Source organism: Propithecus coquereli, unplaced genomic scaffold (genome assembly GCF_000956105.1).
Source record: "Propithecus coquereli isolate 6110/MARCELLA unplaced genomic scaffold, Pcoq_1.0 Scaffold10, whole genome shotgun sequence".
NCBI lineage: Eukaryota > Metazoa > Chordata > Mammalia > Primates > Indriidae > Propithecus > Propithecus coquereli.
Genome location: NW_012133858.1, coordinates 7,096,097 through 7,115,878, shown reverse-complemented (window position 1 = coordinate 7,115,878; position 19,782 = coordinate 7,096,097). Strand labels below are relative to the sequence as shown.

At 37.7% G+C, this 19,782-nt stretch overlaps 1 protein-coding gene across 1 annotated transcript in view; it reads right to left on the bottom strand.

Moving 5' to 3' along the window:
• The window catches only part of IQCG (IQ motif containing G), a 47,080-nt gene that overhangs the window by 14,298 nt on the left and 13,000 nt on the right, over positions 1–19,782 (bottom strand). The window contains exons 3-5 of the mRNA XM_012641219.1: positions 16,946–17,074; positions 13,963–14,044; positions 514–675 (exon numbers count right to left, since the gene is read on the bottom strand). Of these exons, the coding sequence (XP_012496673.1) occupies positions 514–675; positions 13,963–14,044; positions 16,946–17,074 (373 nt within the window). The remainder of the gene's footprint in view (positions 1–513; positions 676–13,962; positions 14,045–16,945; positions 17,075–19,782) is intronic.

Genomic DNA, 19,782 nt, shown 5'->3' with positions numbered 1-19,782 from the left:
AAAAAATTTAAAAATTAGCTGGGCATGGTGGTCTGTGCCCCTAGTGCCAGCTACTCAGGAGGCTGAGGCAGGAGGATCGCTTGAGCAGAAGAGTTTGAGGTTGCAGTGAGCTATAATAACGCCACTGCACTCCAGCCCAGGCAACAGAGTGAGACCCTGTTTCAAAAAAATAGGAAGGAAGGAAGGGAGGGAGGGAGGGAAAAAAATGGCTAGTGGTTTTATAAAATAAGAATAAAATGACCAAGAGGAGAAAGTACAACCAATTTTCAAAGTCATTATAAGAGAAGCAAGAGATGTAGGATACAGCTCATCAGAATCTCTGCTTGCAAATATGCAAGTCTTCATTTAGGTGTTTCTTTTCAATCTCAAATGTGTGTAGGGGACGGGGTGGTTACTGGAGAGAGAGTTGAAGGGAAATCTCCATCTCTTGCCTCCTTAGTTAGCTGAGACAATACAGGGAGAGACAGCTCAAATGCCATCTACTTCGCTCTTTCCTAATGTAGCAGGGATTACCTCAATCTCCTCCAGCAAGAGTTCCTCTGTTTTGTTACATTTTTTCTGGGTCTGGGCAATCTGCAGCTCAGTATTTTTTTTCATATACTGATTCTCCAAGTTGGTTTTTGCCTTCGTCTCTTGCAATTGGTCTCTGAGGTGAGCAATATATTCATTCCGATTCTGCACAAGACAGACTAGGTTTCTAAATTGAAAATACAGTCTACTTCCATTCAGTTTGGTCAGTGGCTTAGGCTTACCTTTTATATTTATAAGTTAATAAAGAATGAAAATTATTTTTCTGCTATCACACTAAGGGAAATTTAGACAATAATCATGAATACTATAAATGAAGATGAAAGATAACAAAGTAGTTCTCAAAATCATGACTGTGAGATTCTTTCATAGGCACACTACTTTCCACACAGATTTCCCATTAATATTTCATTTTGGTAGAAAGAATACTGGTCAAAAAGATCAAAAGAATTGACTTCCCATCCACACCTCTCACCAGCTGTGTGAACTTGGCCAAGTCAATTAAACTCTCCAAGTTTTACCTTCTATAACATAGAAAAAATAATATCTACCCTGCCTGAAATTTCTTAGACAGCAATTATAAAGATTCACTGAGAATTCATGTGAAAACTCCTTGTAGGTTATCAAGTACTTGGCAATTTTAAGGGCTCAATATTTATGAAGAAAAGTATGTATTCAGTACCAGGAATTGAGCTAGGCACTGGGTAAATAGTAGAGATCTAAATAAACCCAATCCCTGCCCTCATAGAGCTTACAGTCTAGTGGGAGAAATGTGGTTAAAAGGAAACAAACAAATATGTGTAAACTTTTTTAAATTGTGCAAAATGATAGGAAAGACAAGGACAACAGGTTATGGGAGAAAATAACGAGGGAGACCTACGTTAGACTGCACAGTCTGAGAAGGATTCTCCGAGAAAGCAATGTTTAATCTGATACCTGAAGGATCAGTAAGTCTATCACATGAAAAATGGGATCAAGAGGAATTCTAAAAACAGAAAAAGTATATGCCAAGTCCTGAGTTAGTCAAGACCTGGATTCATTCCAGGAACTGAAAGAAAACTCTGCCAGTTGTAGCCTAGTGAGGGCTGAGAGTGGGACAAGATGAGGTTGGAGAAGTAGGTAAGAACAAACCATGCAGGACCTCAGGGGTGCGAGTAAGAAGTTTGGATTTTATTACGAGTGCCATAGGAATCCCTGGAAAGGTTTTAGTAAGAGATGTAACATTTGTTTGAAAAGAATCAAAGTGTGAGTAACTTCACAAAGAGGTGATCAGTGTTACCTGATAGCACAACAAGCAAATATACAACTAATAACAAAAATGCATGGCTTCAATCAAAGATCTATGTTTTTTTGTTTGTTTGTTTGTTTTTGAGACAGAGTCTCACTCTCTTGCCCAGGCTAGAGTGTCATGGCATCAGCCTAGCTCACAGCAACCTCAAACTCCTGAGCTCAAGCAATCCTCCCACCTTGGCCTCCCAGAGTGCTAGGATTACAGGCGTGAGCCACTGCACCCGGCCAGAGATCTATGTTTCTCTAAATACCATCCACCTTTAATCTTACCACATCAGCTGGGTGGAATTAGTTCTAAGTAACTATTGGAAGAAAAAACAAAGCAGAAATTAGTCAAAATAATCCATAATGAAAAATAAACATAGCTTAAAGCATCATAGGTCACAGTGTCTCATGCCTATAAGCCCAGCACTTTGGGAGACCAAGATGGGAGGAACACTTGAGGCCAGGAGTTCAAGACCAGCCTGGGCAACAGAGAGAGGCCTGTCCCTACAAAAAAATAAAGTAAAAAAAAAAAAGATCCAGGCATGGTGGTGCACACGTGTAGTCCCAGCTACCGGGAGGCTGAGGTGGGACGATACTTGAGCCCAGGAGTTTGAGGCTGCTGTGAGCTAGGCTGACACCGTGGCACTCTAGCCTGGACAACAGAGTGAGACTCTGTCTCAAAAAATAAATAAATAAAATAAAATAAAAAATAAATTAAAAAAAAATGCAGAGTTAAAACTCTAGGAGTTTCTACCTATGGTAAACAGAAGGTATTACATTATGTAACAGTTTATAAATTCATACAACATCAGCTGTGCCAAGCCAAAGGCATCTGGTTTTAATGCTGTTGCCATGGGCCCAGTTACTCTGAGTTCTTTCATTTATTGATGTTTTGCACCAACATTGTTATGGCCCTCCATGGTGACAGTGTGGAAACATAAGAGGAAGATGTAAAATACTGACAGGCTAGTGATGGTAAAATCACACTCACGGCAAACTAATAAGTGAACTGAAGTGCTGTTCCATTTCCTCATCTCCCCAGTGTGCAACAGGAGCCAGCATACAAGCAGTGGGCTACAGGCCAACGGTCTTGAGTTATATGAATTTCGTTTATGATTTTCACTAGGAAAAGATTTGCCTTCACCACTACCTATAATCCTGGTTTTCCATGGTGTCTGGAGCTTTCCCCATGACCAGGGTCCATGAAGTGATCCGTCATATTTGTGGGTTTTCAAGGCACATCAAACTTTACTTCCAAATCCCAAAACTGCCTTCAGAACTGGACTTCTGGACTTGTTATTTGAATTTGGAGAAGCATGATTTAGTAATAAAAAGAGGGAATCAACCAATTGTTACTAAGTTAATAAGGCTCTAAAGGCTGCCACAATAGTGTGAGCCAAAGGCTGCCAATGGTAGTGTCTGTTTTCATAATTGAACACAAAGTAGAGAAAAGAGACCTGGAATTTTGGAAGCTACTATCTGAAGAAATTGGAACTTGTCCTACATCTCACGTTGCCCCTTTCACTGGACAGCAAAAGGGCAAATGGAGATGTAATCTATTAAAGCGATAAAAGCCACAGAAAAAAAATACAGTTCTGTATAATTAACATTTATATTTGTCTGTCTGCCCATGACTTAGAATACTGGCTGATTCTGTAAGAGTCCACAGACTCTGAATAAACTCTGAGCTAAACAGTCTCCCATTCTGAGATGTAGATAAAACATAATCAATCCAAACTTCTAAAGTTTCAGGCCCCAGTTCCACCTACTGCTTTCATTTCCATTTGAACTGTTCTCTTTCCCAGGTCAATCATACCAATTTTCTCTTAGCTTTCCTTCTGTAATAAAGTTTCCACATACCTTACTGTCTTGGCTGATCTCTTCTGAGTAAACTCCTTCTTAAATGTGATGCCCAAAACTGTATATATGTCTAACCACAACACAGGATAGGGGAGTATGTTCTCCCTATTGTATAAACACTATTCAGTGCCACTAATTGCATAATCAAAACAAAGAGGAAGCACTCCAAATTCTTTTCAAAATATTTTATGTTAATAGATTGTCATGATTGTTATTAAGACTCTAATGACAAGCCATTAGAAGAAACACTGTGAAAGGGAGACTCTAAGAAGTCTAGAGACGACAGAAAGCCAGGTACCTTTTCAAATGCTGTTACTACAAAAACCAGTGGTAGGTTCCTAACCTCAGGTACTCATGTTAGAACCTGGCTGAGCCTCTAACGAAACTGTTAAAAACAAGTTAGGTCTTCCCAATTCACAATTTAAAAGATTCTTCTAACCAAAATCAGGATTTTAGTTTCCCCTTTGCATCTTGTTGGAGTCAGTTCAGTGTTCTATAATCACTATTCTGATTTCTATTCCTTGTCACATACCAGCTTTGAGTGGCTTGCAAATTTAGCAAGCATGCCTTTTATCTTCATTTAATTCTTTAACCCATTTTGGAGCTTAGAAATCATATTCATCTCAACCTATTCTCTTTGGTACCCATTCTACATCTGGCCAAAAAAAAAAAAGGTTCATCAAAGAGTGAAAAAAGCTGAGGGACTGAGTGAAGAAAAGAGCTAGGTAACATGCAAAAGTTAATGACAGGGTAGCCAGAGAAAAAACAAAGTATAGCTTGGAGGCTGGAGTAGTTCAGGCCCATTTTAAAATATCATGGCAAGCTTCCTGAATAGTATTGAGCTTTCCAAAGTACAGTCAATGACCATATATGGCAATGGGAAGGCTGAAAGAACAACAAAAGGTGAAGAACTGGTAGTGCTGTATTTGGCTTAGGGACACCTAGTCTAGACATTCATGTGAATCCAGGTCTAAGGAATAAATTTTTACAATTAGCTCCTGCTAAGGAGGAGGTGCAACACGCTCTTCATCAAGAAGTAGAATACAAATAGGGCACCCTAAGAGTCAAAGGGCAACAATTTGTATTCAAAATCATGGAGCACCATTGGGAAAATCCTTGTCACTATTGCAATAATATTGTAGGATTCCAGGACATCCATCTTCATGATCTTTGGCTCCTTTTATAACCAGTCAAATGACTAGGATTGGCATCATATCTTTCATGGTCACTATATCCAGACCTCAACTATCATGGCAAAACTGAAGCAGGTGAAGAACTCTTCATTATGAGCCAACTTTCTCCTTGAAAGCTAAGGCCTATAGCTTAGAGAATAAATATATTCTCTCTATATAAGAAAAAAATCTCTCCTTTTCTCTCTCTCTCGGGAAATAACTCCTCCTTGGCTTCCTGTTGTGATATTATCTCCCCAACACTAAATACCTCAGCAGCAGCTCCAGCATTGGAAAGGTTTATCGTATATGCTGGAGGCAGTATGATGAGGTAAAGGCAACTGCTTTAAGAAACTCTGGGTCAGCATAAAGCCATGGGTCTGGAGCAGACTAGATGTAGCACTAACCAACAGAACAAAGATTACAAACTCAGAATTTCAATATGGTCCCAAACCCTGACCTCCAATGACAAGATAGATTTCTTACGTGATGGGCCTCCCCCACCTATATGGCACCCATTGATGATATTTGCCCAGACAAGCATGGCTTATAAGGCCCTCCATAATCTGCTCCCTGGCTCCCATGCTAGCTTCATCTCATGCTACTGTCTCCCTTTCTCTCCACACTTCAGCAGCTCTACTGGTCTTCTTTCAGTCCCTTATAAACCTCAAGCTGTTTCCTAATTGAATCTTCAGAAGTTCTGCTTTCACTATTGCAGATAAGCTCCTACCAGAATGACCCTCACACAGTAACTATAAACTCTGGACATAATACAAAAGGAAATTATATAAAAATATTGGAGAGTGTACAAAATCAGGCATCTAGAGGAGAGTAGACAACAACATGGGGTGAGTGAGTTTCTCAATTTCTATGACCTTTAGCAAACTACAGCCAACATTTGGCGGGGGGATCAGAGGGTACATGTAGAGCAACTAAAACTCAGATTCAAAACCCTGTAGTCTTTTTAGACTGAAGAACCAGCAAAGAGATTCAGGGGCAATCACAGCCTTTGAAAAGTAAGGGAATAATACTGAAAGGAAGGAAATAATCCTGAACCAGAGAAAGGAAACTCCAAATTCTGTGCATAAACTCTATACAAATGTCTGGCTGACTCCTGAACCACACAGTGTCAGTAAGAATGCAGGAAGCTCTGCTAAGGATAAAAGAACTGAACTGATATTTGAGCTGCTGCCCACTGTAAGTAAGAGAGAGTTTTTAACTTGAATTTAACCAAGTTAAGTATCTGCTAAAATAAAAACGACAATATGCTTTGGGGGGGGGAATAGAGAAGAATATACAGCCTCTACAACATAACATTCACATTATCCAAACACATTCCAAAATTACTTCACATTGAAGAAGAAAACTGGACCATTCTCAGAGAACAGATAATCCACAGAGATTGACCTTGAAATGCCCAAATGTTGGAATTAGCAAACAAGGATTTTCTACAAAGCTTAATGAAGTAAAGAAAAAATGTGCTCATAATAAATAAAAAGGTAGGAATCTAAGCACTGAAATAGAAACTACAAAGAAGAACTAAAAGCAAATTCTAAAACTGAAAAATACATTATTTAAAACAAAAAATGTATTTAGATAGGCTTAACAGCAGAGTGGAGATGGCATAGGAAAGATTCAATGAACTTGAAGACAGAGTAATAGAAATTATTCAATCTGATGAACAAAGTGAAAAAAAATTTTAATGAACAGAGGGGCCTGCAGGTCAACATCAAAAGGTCCAAAATAGAGGTAACTGGAGTTCCAGTAGGAGAGGTAAGAGCAAATGGAGCTGAAAATAAAGTGAAAAAATAATGACTCACAGTCGCAAAACACAAATACCATATGATTCCACTTATATGAAGTACCTAGAGTAGTCAAAATCATAGAGACAAAAAGCAGAATAGTGGTTGCCAGGGGCTGGAGGGAGAGGGAATGGAGGGGTTAATGGGTAGAGAGTTTCAGTTTTGCAAGATGGAAAGAGTTTTGGAGATGGATGGTGGTAATGATTGCACAACAATGTCAATATACTTAATACCACTAAATAACACTTAAAAATGATTAAGACGGTAATTTTATATGTATTTTACCACACAGAAAAAATGTTTAAGCATAATGGCTGAGACTGGGTGTGGTAGCTTACACCTGTAATCTTAGCACTCTGGGAGGCTGAGGTGGGAGGATTGCTTGAGCTCAGGAATTTGAGACCAGCCTGAGCAAGAGTGAGACCTCGTCTCTACTAAAAATAGAAAAATTAGCCAGGCATCATGGCCCATGCTTGTAGTCTCAGCTACTCAGGAGGCTGAGGCAAGAGGACCACTTGAGCCAGGAGTTTGAGGTTGCAATGAACTATGATGATGCCACTGCACTCTAGCCTGGTGACAGAGGGAGACCCTGTCTCAAAAACAAACAAACAAAAAACCACACACACACATCATATACAGAGGAACAATGATTTGAATAACCACTATCTTTACAAGAAACTAATGGAGGCCAGGAGGAGTGGTGGCTCACGCCTGTAATCCCAGCACTTTGGGAGGTTAAGGTGGGGAGATTACTTGAGATTAGGAGTACCAGGTTATTGTGAGCTATGACTGAGCCACTGCACTTCAGCCTGGGTGACAAAGTGAGACTTTGTCTCTAAAAATTAAAATAAAATAAAATATAATTTTGACCAAAGACAATGGATATCCTTCAGCACTGAAAGGAAAAAATCTGTCGACCCAGAATTCTACACCCAGTGAGAATGTTCTTCAAGGATGAAGGCAAGATAAAGACATTTCTAAGTAAAAGGAAATTAAGGGGACTTGTTAGGAGGAAATATGGATGGCAAGAAATGTAAAGAAATTTCTTCGGACTGAAAGGAAATGATACCAGATGGAAATCTTTTGATAAATATCTAAGTAAATATAAGACTCTTATTTTCCTCTTAATTTTTAAAAACATAACCATTTAAAGCAAAAAATGTATTTTTTGTCTTGTGGTGTTTACAATGTACAATAAATGTAATATATATAACAGCCATTAGATAAAGATCATGGCTGGGGGAAGGGGGAGAAATTAAACTATATGGGTCAAGGTTTTTACATTTTATGTGAAATGGCACAATATTAATGCCAAATAGATTGTGAAAAGAAATCTCAAAAGCAACCAATTGTTTAAAAAATGAAAATAGGTATAGATAAGAATCCAATAGATAAATTAAATATAAATATTTTAAAAATCAAATAAACTAAAATAGGTCAGGAAAAGAAGAAAACCAGAGAGGACAAACAAAAAATAAACAATAAAATAAAAGATATGAATTGATAGTTTAAAAGTAAATGATACCTCCTTACCCCTCTCAGAATGGCTATTAAAAAGTAAAAAAATAACAGATGTTGGCATGGATGCAGAGAAAAAGGAACACCTATACACTGTTGATGGGACTGCAAACTAGTACAACCCCTATGGAAAACAGTATGGAGATCCCCCAAAGAGCAAAAAGTAGATCTACCATTTGATCTAGCAATCCCACTACTGGGTATCTACCTAAAGGACAATAAATCGTTTAATGAAAAAGACAGCTGGACTCAAATGTTTATCTCAGCTCAATTCACAATCGCAAAGATATGGAATAAACCTAAGTGCCCATCACTTCATTAGTGGATAAAGAAAATGTGGTGTGTGTGTGTGTATATATATATATATACACACACACACCATGGAGTACTGCTCAGACATAAAGAGGAATGGAAGCAACTTGGATGGAACTGGAGACCATTATTCTAAGTGAAGTATCTCAGGAATGGAAAATAAGTGGGAGCTAAATGATGGGTACACACAGGCACAAAGAGACATGAAGGACATTAGAAACTAAAGAAGAGGGGACAATGGGAGGTGGGGGAGGGATAAAAACTTACCTATTGGACACAATGACCACTGTCCTGGTGACAGGTACACTGAAAGCCCTGACTTCAGAATTTATACAGTGTATCCATGTAACAGAAACATTTGTAACCTCTTAATATTTTGAAATAAAAAAAGAGGCAAACAGTTAAGATTCCATACGAGATTTCATAAAAAGTTAAAATCTTATCTGAACAATTCCCTTAATATTTTGAAAAAAAAAAGTAAATGAGTAGAAAAAGATATGTCATGCAAACAGCAAGCATAAGAAGAAAGGAATGGGGCCGGGCGCGGTGGCTCACGCCTGTAATCCTAGCTCTCTGAGAGGCCGAGGTGGGAGGATTGTTTGAGCTCAGGAGTTCGAGACCAGCCTGAGCAAGAGCGAGACCCCGTCTCTACTAAAAAATTAGAAAGAAATTAATCGGACAACTAAAAATATATTGAAAAAATTAGCCAGGCATGGTGGCGCAAGCCTGTAGTCCCAGCTACTCGAGAGGCTGAGGCAGAAGGATTGCTTGAGCCCAGGAGTTTGAGGTTGCTGTGAGCTAGGATGACGCCACGGCACTCTAGCCTGGGCAACAAAGTGAGACTCTGTCTCAAAAAAAAAAAAAAAAGAAGAAAGGAATGGCATATAAGATAGACTTTAAGACAAAGAGAATTATCATACATAAAGAGGAATGCTTTATTATGATAAAAGAGTCAATTCATCAGGCACACATAATAATAAATTCTTTAAATATGTTTTTCTGTTCCCTGTGCCTAAAATATTCTTCTCCTCTCCACCTGGCTAACTTGTAGATATCCTCTAAGTCTCAGCTTACATATAATTTCTATAGTGTGACCTTCCCTCACTCACTAGCCTTAAAGCCCCTTCCTCTATACATCCATAACACCTTGTATTTTATTCTAACATACAACACACATGTAATTACTTTTTTCTAACTCTGTGTGTGTGAATACAGAACATATGTTACAAAAAGTGCACAAACACAGGATATGTCTCATTTATAAAGTAACTCCCACTGAACAAAGTAATCCCAGAATAAGAAACAGGATTGACAGGAGCCCCCCTGAACTCCCACATACCCTTTCTCAATCACTACCTTCCCCCTTCCAGAAATATCTAGTATCCTTAATTTTACGGTAATTTTCTTTATAGTTTACAATTTGAGCATTTATCCCTAAAACTATAGTTTAGTTTTTTGAACTTTCCAAAATTGGGACCATATTCAGTATGTTTTTTTGTGTATCTAGACTATTTTGTTTCACATTATGTTCAGGATGTGGTAATTTTAACTGAAGTATAGTATTCCATGGTATGTATATACCATAATGTATGATAACACCATTTTGGTTGTTTCCATTTATGAGCTACCAAAATAATGCTGTATTGATCATTTTTGTACATGATTCTTCATGCACATGCATACACACATTGTATTGGGTTGAACTGCTGGGTAATAATGTATGCATATCTTTTAACTTTGATAATGTCAAATTTTTCCAGAGTGGTAGGACCAGTATAGAGTATTAGAATTCCCATTATTCTATATTGTCACATTTAGTATCATAAATTATCTATTCTAATGAGAATATAATTGTGTCACCTATGGTTTCAATTTGCATTTCCCTGATGACAGTTTAGGTTGAACACACTTTCACATGTTGATTAGCCAGTTGGACATCCTCTTTTTGAAGTATCTGTTCACTCTCTTGCTCATTTTTCCATTAGGTATCTGTCTTTTTCTCATTAATTTGTAGAGTTCTCTACATATTCTGGATACAAGCCTTTGTTGGTTAATGTTGTAAATAGCTTCTCCCATGTTGTGGCTTGTCTTTTTCTTACTTAATGGTGTCTTTTGATGAACATAAGCTTTTAATTTTAATGTGGTCAAATTTATCAACTTCTTCCTCTGTAATTTGTACCATTTGTGGCCTGTGTAAGAAATCTTTCCCTACCCAAAGTCAAGATGATAGTCTCCTATATTATCTAGAAATGTTATGCTTTAGCCTAAAATTTAGATCTACACTTATCCATTTAGATCTATACTCACATGGAAGTGATATTTTGTGTATGGTGTCAGGTCAGAGTTAAGTTTAATTTCTTTCCATGTAGGTATCCAATTTCTTCAGCATCATTTATTAAAACTGCTTTCCACCACTGCACCGTGGTGCTATCCTTGTCACATATCTACAATGGTTCTCTTTATATTCTGTTCCATTGCTCAATTTGTCAATCCTTGCACCAGTATACACTGTTTTAATTAGTGCAGCTTTATAACAATTCTAACAATTCAAGAAAGCAAGTCCTTCTACCTTGTTCTTCAATACTGTCTTGACTATTTTTAGCCCTTAGCATTTCTGTACAAATTTTAGAAACAGTTTGTCAAGCTTCTCAAAAATAAATGAATAAATAAATAAAAATTCAATCAGAATTTTGACTGACATTGAATTAATTTATAGACCAATTTTGGGAGAATTGACATCTCTACAATATTGAGTCTTCCAATCCATAAACATGGCATATCCCTCCACTTATTTAAGTATTATTTAATTTTTCAATACCGTTTTATAGTTTTCTGCAAAGAAGCCCTACATATTTTATCGTTGTTATTGTTGCTGCTGCTGGATTCAATGCTGAGTATTTGATATTTTTGATGCTATTGTAAATAACAATTTTTTCAATTTTATTTTCGAAGTCTGTTGCTGATGTATAAAAAAGATAAATAGATTTTTATATGTAGATCTTGATTCTTTTCTTTTCTTTTTTTCTTTTGAGACAGAGTCTCACTCTGTCACCCAGGCTGGAGTGCAGTGGCATCATCATAGGTCACTGTAACCTTAAACTCCTGGGTTCAAGTGATCCTCCTACCTCAGCCTCCCGAGTAGCTGGGACTACAGGCGCACGCCACCATGTCCAGCTACTTTTTTCTATTTTTAGTAGAGACGGGTCTGCCTCTTGCTCACGCTGGGCTTGAACTCCTGACCTCAAGTGATCCTTCTGCCTCAGCCTCCCAGAGTGCTAGGATTATAGGCATGAGCCACCATGCCCAGCCTTGGTTCTTTCTCTTTTTTCCCACTAGTTTCACGAAAATGCTGCTGCACTGTTATCTCACGTTGTATGGTTATGTTCAGGAGCCTGACAGCAACCTAATTTTTTTTCCTTTGTGACTTTTTTTTCTGCCTAGTATCTAAAGCAATTGTTCCTTCACATCCAAGTTACCACTGACCCTTTCACACACAAAAACCTGCCATCCTAATTGCTGGCATCCTTTTCTGACCCACAGGTCTCTAGTGTCCATGTATTTCCTGTCTTCTTGTTTTCCAAACTTGATTTGACCACTGGTTTTTAGAAACTCTAGGAATTTAACTTGATTTCATACTGATAGTTGTTTTTTGTTCCAAAGTTTGCCTTGGACCTTTTAGTCCTAGTTTCTTAACTTATTCTTATTGCTGATGATCAAAATATCTGAGTGATATTCTGCTTTAGTTTTACTGTGGCTGAATGTAATGGCTGAGATGTAATCCAAGAGAATAAGTTTCAGGGTCAAGTGTTCATTGCTGTCTGGAAAATTCTATTATCAGCAGTGTTTGAGGAAAGAGAAAAAAAGATGGTCATGATGGTAGCATAGGAGGGTTAACTGGCAGAGTGCTAACTCTGAGGTTTTGTTTGACATTGTTGGTTTAGAGGGCTTAAAAGGAGAATAATATAAATATCTTCTATTTCAAAAAGTAAGGATCTCAAGAGGAATTTTTTTTTTTTTTTTTTGAGACAGAGTCTCACTCTTTTGCCCGGGCTAGAGTGAGTGCCGTGGTGTCAGCCTAGCTCACAGCAACCTCAGACTCCTGGGCTCGAGCGATCCTACTGCCTCAGCCTCCCGGTAGCTGCGACTACAGGTATGCGCCACCATGCCCGGCTAATTTTTCTATATATTTTTTAGTCGTCCAATTAATTTCTTTCTAATTTTAGTAGAGACAGGGTCTCACTCTTGCTCAGGCTGGTTTTGAACTCCTGAGCGCAAACAATCCGCCCACCTCGGCCTCCCAGAGAGCTAGGATTACAGGTGTGAGCCACTGCGCCCGGCAAGAGGAATTTTTTTTAATTAAAAAAAATTTTTTTTGAAATGGGTTCTCACTGGAGGGCTGCCCAGGCTGGAGTGCAGTGGCACAATCACAGTTCACAGCAACCTGGGCTTTAAGCAATCAAGAGGAATTTTTAAATTATGGGAGAGTTTTTCAAGGAAAAAAGCTAGAAAACCCCTGAAAAACTCTGTTCATTAGAAAGAAAAGTTAAGCATGAACTAGTTTTTGTGAAGGTTCCCAGAGGGGCTAAAATGGTTTTCAAAAAATATAAGCTATAAGCAGAGGGCTAATAGAGATAATGATGTCAAGAACAATACCAAAGGAACTTTGTAATTGGCAAATAAAAAATAAGAAGGGGTGTTAAGCAATTTGTTTGGAAGACTTAAAGATAATATCCTGAAAGAAAGATTAGTGACCTTTCAAAAAAATTCTTCCAAATATATTTTAAAAATATTCTCCTAATGTCTATGTAGGGAATAATGAAGATTCCCTGCTCTGAAGCATAAAATTGTCCAAATAGCTAGTCGATGAAAAGCTGATATTAGGCCATACTTTGTCACTTTCTAAGCCGCTAACAGAAGAGCTGTTTAGTCATCCTAATAGAGCTAGCTTCTAACTGCTGAAGTTGTAGCCCAAACTTTGTTTTGCATATCAATTCCTTCAAACTTGAGAGGTGTTTTCTGATAGAAGTAAATTAGACATGAGATTGGGTCCTAATGACCCACAAAAGCGCATTAAATCCGCTTTGTACTTGAAATACAATAAAAATGGCATTATTAAACCTAACCACCATGTATAAGAAGGTTTGTAATGTGCTTAATGTTGTCTCTAGTAATATACTTTCCTATCTGGGATGTTAGAATATAGGAGACTGCCTGAGACAAGGTCTCCAGTAGGGAAGGAGTGCGTAGTGTGTGTGGGTGGGATTTAAGGATAAGAACAGGCTAAGAGCTCGGAGGGTGGGGTCTCCCAGACCTCTATTGTGGACACACTTACACAACCCAGGTCAGCTCTCCAGTTACTCTCTTTATATTTTTAACAGTACAGACATCCCAGGAGAAACAATAATCTTTCATACATAACTTTTCTCTGCTTGAAAAAGATGTCTTCTAAATAGCTGTTTTAGCTCAGTAACTTTTGGTGTTATGCAGGTAATTCTTACCTGTACTTCAAATTGCCATTCTTTTTTCACATTAACTAGCTGTTTTTGAAGAGATTTTATCTTTTTTCTTCCATTTTCCTCACTAAAAGAAATAAGAGTGATTTGTGTTTACAGCAGTGCTTCTCAAACCTTACTGTGCGTAAGGATCACCTACACATTAAAAAACAGATTCCTGGGCTCTACCACCAGGGAATCTGGTTTGGGAGGTTTGGGATGGGGCCCTGAAGTTTGCATTTCTAATAAGTTCCCAGGTGATACTAATACTGCTAGTCCATGGAACATATTTTTAGTAACATTTTTTAAAAGACTGTTTTAGTAAATTGGAGGAAGATGTAATTCTGGCCTATCAGTGTTGCATCTGAAATAGCTGCTGCTGAGAACAAGCAAAGAAGAGGCACAAGAAGAGAAAAAAAGAATCCTTCCTATTTTGAGCACTTGAATTACATATTCTTACCTCATAATAACTTTATCAGGTAGTCTATCATTATCCCTATTTTACAGATGAGAAAAATGTGTCTTAGAGAGCTAAGGTAATTTGTTGTGGGCATAAGAATATGCCTCACAGACCTTCAACCACAGGAAGCATAATCAAACACGGGTCCCAGCTTCCAGGCTCTGAGATCCTTCACTGTGTGTGTTCTGAGGCCACACTTCCCATCGATTGCTCCCACCCAATTACTGAGTGTGGCAGAGATACTAGGGCAGGCCCTTCTGGGAGAGTCAGGACTTCTTTGATGGTTGACTTTGGCTCCCCAATGACCTTGACAAATCATCCTTAAGACTGCACAGCAGTCCCTTCCACGCAACCTTCCCTCTCCTTGGGCCGGTCTTGCATTAGGTCTGAAGTTTCCCTCCCCATTTTCTCTCGAACAAGTGTTTCCTCTGATAAAATCTTTGCATGAATAATCCCATCTTGGCATCTATGTCTCAGAAGACAAACAGTAAATGGCAGAATGGGGTTCAAACTCAGTATTGTCTGAGAACTTAACTACTTTATGTTACTGTTCCTCAGAGAAACAGAGAATTCTCCTTCTCTCCAGCAATCCCATTATTTATTTATTTATTCATTCATTCATTCACTTATTTATCTATTTATTTTATGAGACAAGGTCTCCCTCTCTGTTGCCCGGGCTACAGTGCAGTGGTGTCATCATAGCTCACTGCAGCTTTGAACTCCTAGGCTCAAGTGATCCTCCTGCCTAGGCCTCCTGAAGTGCTAGGATTACAGGAATGAGCCACTATGCCTTGCCCAGCAAACCCATTATTTAGGTTTAAAACAAACAAACAAAAAGTAAAATAACACAAGAATAAACAAAAGAACCACCAAAAAACTTTACCACTAAACTGTATCTAGGTAAGGATTTTTACTCAGGAATTTTTAGAAAGTATGTACTTAATTAGAATCTTCAGATTGTCATTGCCAAAACAAATTATAGATTATGTATTTCCCATTTACAGATCATAAGAAACAGATAAGAAGGATGTAGAACAAATACTTCTCTCTACTATTAAATTCAGTATCCCAAGGACAGGTTCATTTAAACAAACAAATGATATTTATATGAGATTATAAAAGTAACATATGCCCATTTTAAAAAACCTAGCAAATGCAAAAAGAGTATGAAGAAAAATAAAAATCACCCATAATCCTATTACTGAAAGTTTGGCCCCACTTGTCCCCAAGGCTGCATCAGAAGAACTAGGACAAGTGGTTTGAGGAGAAGGAAAGAGGAGTTTATTAATTTGCCAGCAAATGAGGAGGCTGGTGGACTCCCATCACGAAGTACCAGCATCCTGCTTCTGAGCAGAAGTACAGAGTTTTTAAAGGTTCTGATCAATCCCATCTTCGGCTAAGACAATCTCATGACCTCCGCCTGGATTAATACCATTTTCTGTGGCACAAAGAACAAAGGATACTCCCCTGCCCTCCTGACCACTGGCCTGAGGCAAGGATGCAGGTCCTAGTTCTCCAAAAGGAGTAGGGGATGTTTTAGAGAGGTAGAAAACATTTTTGCCATTTTTTCAAGCCATTTCTTCTGTTACATATTCCCTCCAGTCAATATTACCCTTTCGTATCTATGGGAGGAGGGGTGACTACTCTATTACAATCCCACTATCTAGAGTTAACCATGGTTGAAATGTATTATATTTCCTTCTGATCAATACATACTATGATTTTTCTTTTACAAAACTGGAATTATATCATATATATAATTTTTACCCTAATTTTTTCAGTTAACATAATTATGCACACTTTCTCTTTTTATTTAGCAGTTGAATACATACAGCTATTTCTGTTCCTTCTTGAAACAATAATGAAATAATATGAAAGGAATAATAAAAGGTATAAACCTACAAAGTCAAAGAGATTGGGGAAAGAAGCAATGCGGATGAGAGAAGTCAACAAAATTAAAGAAGATATAAAGCATAAAAGACAAAAATGAAATCTAAATGTATACAGCCTGAACAAAAGCGAGATCCCGATTCTACTAAAAATAGAAAAATTAGCCAGGCATGGTGGTGTGCGCCCATAGTCCCAGCTACTTGGGAGGCTGAGGCAGGAAGATTGCTTGAGCCCAGGAATTTGAGGTTGCAGTGAGCTATAATGATGCCACTGCACTTTAGCCCAGGCAACAGAGCAAGACCCTGTCTCAAAAAAAAAAAGAAAGAAAGAAAGAAAGAAAAAAGAAAACTTCCCTTGGCATGCCTTTGTTGTTGTTCAAGGATTTTCAGTGAACTCAATGTTAAGAAAGATTACTATAAGAGGAAGAATATGCTTACCATTTTATAGATAAAGATAACTAAAGCCCAGAAATCTGAGTTATTGTCCCAGCAGAATTAAGAGTAGAACCCAAATTTCTGACTTCTACTGTCCTCCCTGGAAAGCACGTGTTCAGTTTGCTTTAGAAATCAAGGATTTCTGGTAAGAGTTTTATGGCACTTCAAAATACAACAAAACAAATAAACTTAACATTACTCTGACCTGGTAATGACATCATAGAAATGCATTTTGTTTTCCCTCTCTTTGCTTAAATCTGACAGGAGATTTGTGAAAGTGCCTGAATCTTCCAATTCCGTAACAGTATTTGCAATCACATCACTTAAAAATTGCCTGTGAAGAAGAACAAAACGATGAGTTAATAAATTATATTTCCCTATATTCACAAAGGGCTACAGAAGTCATACAAGTTAAGAGGGAACACCATAACTAAATTGGAATTATCCCAGGAAGGCAAAAATAGTGTAGCATTAGAAAATCTAAAATTAAAAAAAAGAAAATTTATTAATAGAACTCAACACATTAATAAAGGCTAAAGGAGACAAACCATATGATCATCTCAATGGATGCAGAAAAGGCTGAAAGGATGGCATTACTAATAAACTATCTAACAGAAAATAAAAGGACAGAAAAATCATTGCCCCATGTTTGATTAACCACATGGACCTTAACTCACTGTCTTTAAGTTTAACCACATGGGCCTTAACTAGCTGTCTTTAAGTTTAACCACCTGAAGAGATTGTATTTACAGCATTTGAAAAGAGCTGAGCAGATAGCTCCTTGACATACACCAGACCAGACCTGTCAGATCACACTCCAGAGCAGACCGATAAGACAGCCTCAAGGAGAAGGAAAAAAAAGGGAAAACCAAACACCCTAACATCTCACAGCTGTCTCCTGCATCAGTCTACAGCAACTAATTTTTCTTTACCCCTTTAATAACCCACAATAAAAAGCCCAAGCTGCTTGTCCTCAGTGCAAGCACTCCTTTCTTTCGTGCTTTGCCCTTTTCCCTTTTTCTCTTGGGGAAAAGTAAAATAAACCTCTTCTTTCTATCCTAATCTTTGTGTGGAGAATTCTTTCTCATCCCATGACATGAGCTCCCACCCTAGTAAATGCATTTGGCAAAATTCAATATCCACTCATCTTTTAAAAACAAGCACCAAAAAAACTCTTAGCAAGCTAGACAGAACCTGAAAAAAGTTTACATACCAAAGACCAGCAACAAATATTAAATGTACAGTATGATATCATATACACAACATTTTTTTTTTTGAGGAGAAGGAAAGATGAGTTTATTAATTTGCCAGCAAATGAGGAGGCTGGCAGACTCATGTCTCAAAGTACCAACGTCCTCATAACATTAAAAAACATTAAAACTACATGAATTATTTAAATAAAACACATAAATACATAATGAAAGTATTACAACATGCTACAGAATAATATATGACAAATTCAGAAGAGTGTTTAGCCTTGGGGGAACCAGAAAGGGACTGGAATAAGAAGCTTCAATTATATCTGAAATATTTTATCTTTGAAAAAAAAAAGCCACATCTCTAAACCAACCATGGTAAAATGTTAAAATCTGGTGTTACATACGTAAGTATTCTTTATTTTATTCTTTACACTTTTCTGCATTTTTGAAATATTTCATAATTTTGAAAAAGTTAAATCATTTAAATTTTTTTTAAAAGGAACTAATCAAACTCTTCATATTTTAGAGATGGGTGCCCAGGCTCAGGATGATTAAATGACTTGCCCAAGGTATAATCTAAAATAAAATCCTAAAATCCCGCACACCAATCTTGGCCAAAGGGGACCCCAGAAAAACTTTAAAACTGAGTTCCTGGCCAGGAAGTGAAGGGAAGTTGGACACAAGTTGGACAATCAGATACTAAATCATTAACAGGACCTAAGGCCATGCAAGACAAAGGTTAAACCACACCTGAAGGCTATTAATTTACTTAACAGATCACATTAAGTTCAGTATATGTCCCTGGCTTGTCTCTGACCAACAGACTTTTTTATCTTAAAACAGTCCAACTTTAGACAAAGCTTCATTTCTTTAACCAATTACAAATCAAAGAATCTTTGAACCCACCTATAACCTATAAGCTCCAGCCCCTGCTTGGAAATATTCTGCTTTTTTGGGCCAAACCAATGTATATCTTCCATATATTGATTTATGACTTTATGTGTAATTCCTGTTTCCATAAATGTATAAAACCAAACTGTAACCTTGGGCACATTTTCTCAGGACCTCAAGGCCATGTGCTCCAGGCTGTGGTTACACACATCGGCTCAGAATAAATCGCTTTAAATTATCTTACAGAGTTTGGGTTCTTTTTCCATTAACAAAGGTCACATAACTAGTTTGAGAAAGAACTGGAAATACATAACCCAGGTTTCCTGACCTCTAGTCCACTGTTCTTTATAATATTCTCCTAAGTGAAATAGTAGTTAAAAAACTACTGTTTATGTTTTGATATAAAGTTGGCAAGAATTATACTTAATATTTTTGTTTGTTTGGTTGGTTTCTTTTTTTTTTTTTTTTTAAGACAGGGTCTCGCTATGTTGCTCAGGCTGGTCTTGAATTCCTGGCATCAAGCTATCCTCTCCCCTAAGCCTCCCAAATACCATATACTTAATATTTTACATAGCAATTGTTTAACCATAGTTCACATAAAAAGGTTCAATAACTGTATTAAGAAAAAAAAAAGTTCGCCTGTAATTCCAGTGATGCAGGGGGTGCCCCAATGAAGGGAAGAAGGTCCCCTGAACTCACAAATGGGTTCTTGGCTTTGCACCAGAAAGAACTGTTTATTTATTGCAAGCCAACTAGCAACAGAAAGTTCATAAAGACAGACAACAGATCCTACTTCAGAGTACGGGTCCTTTTCCGACCAAGAGGGGGACACTTTATAGGACAATGGTAATGTTTTTTTTTTTTTTTGAGACAAAGTCTCACTCTGTTGCCTGGGCTAGAGTGCCATAGCGTCAGCCTAGTTCACACCAACCTCAGACTCCTGGGCTTAAGC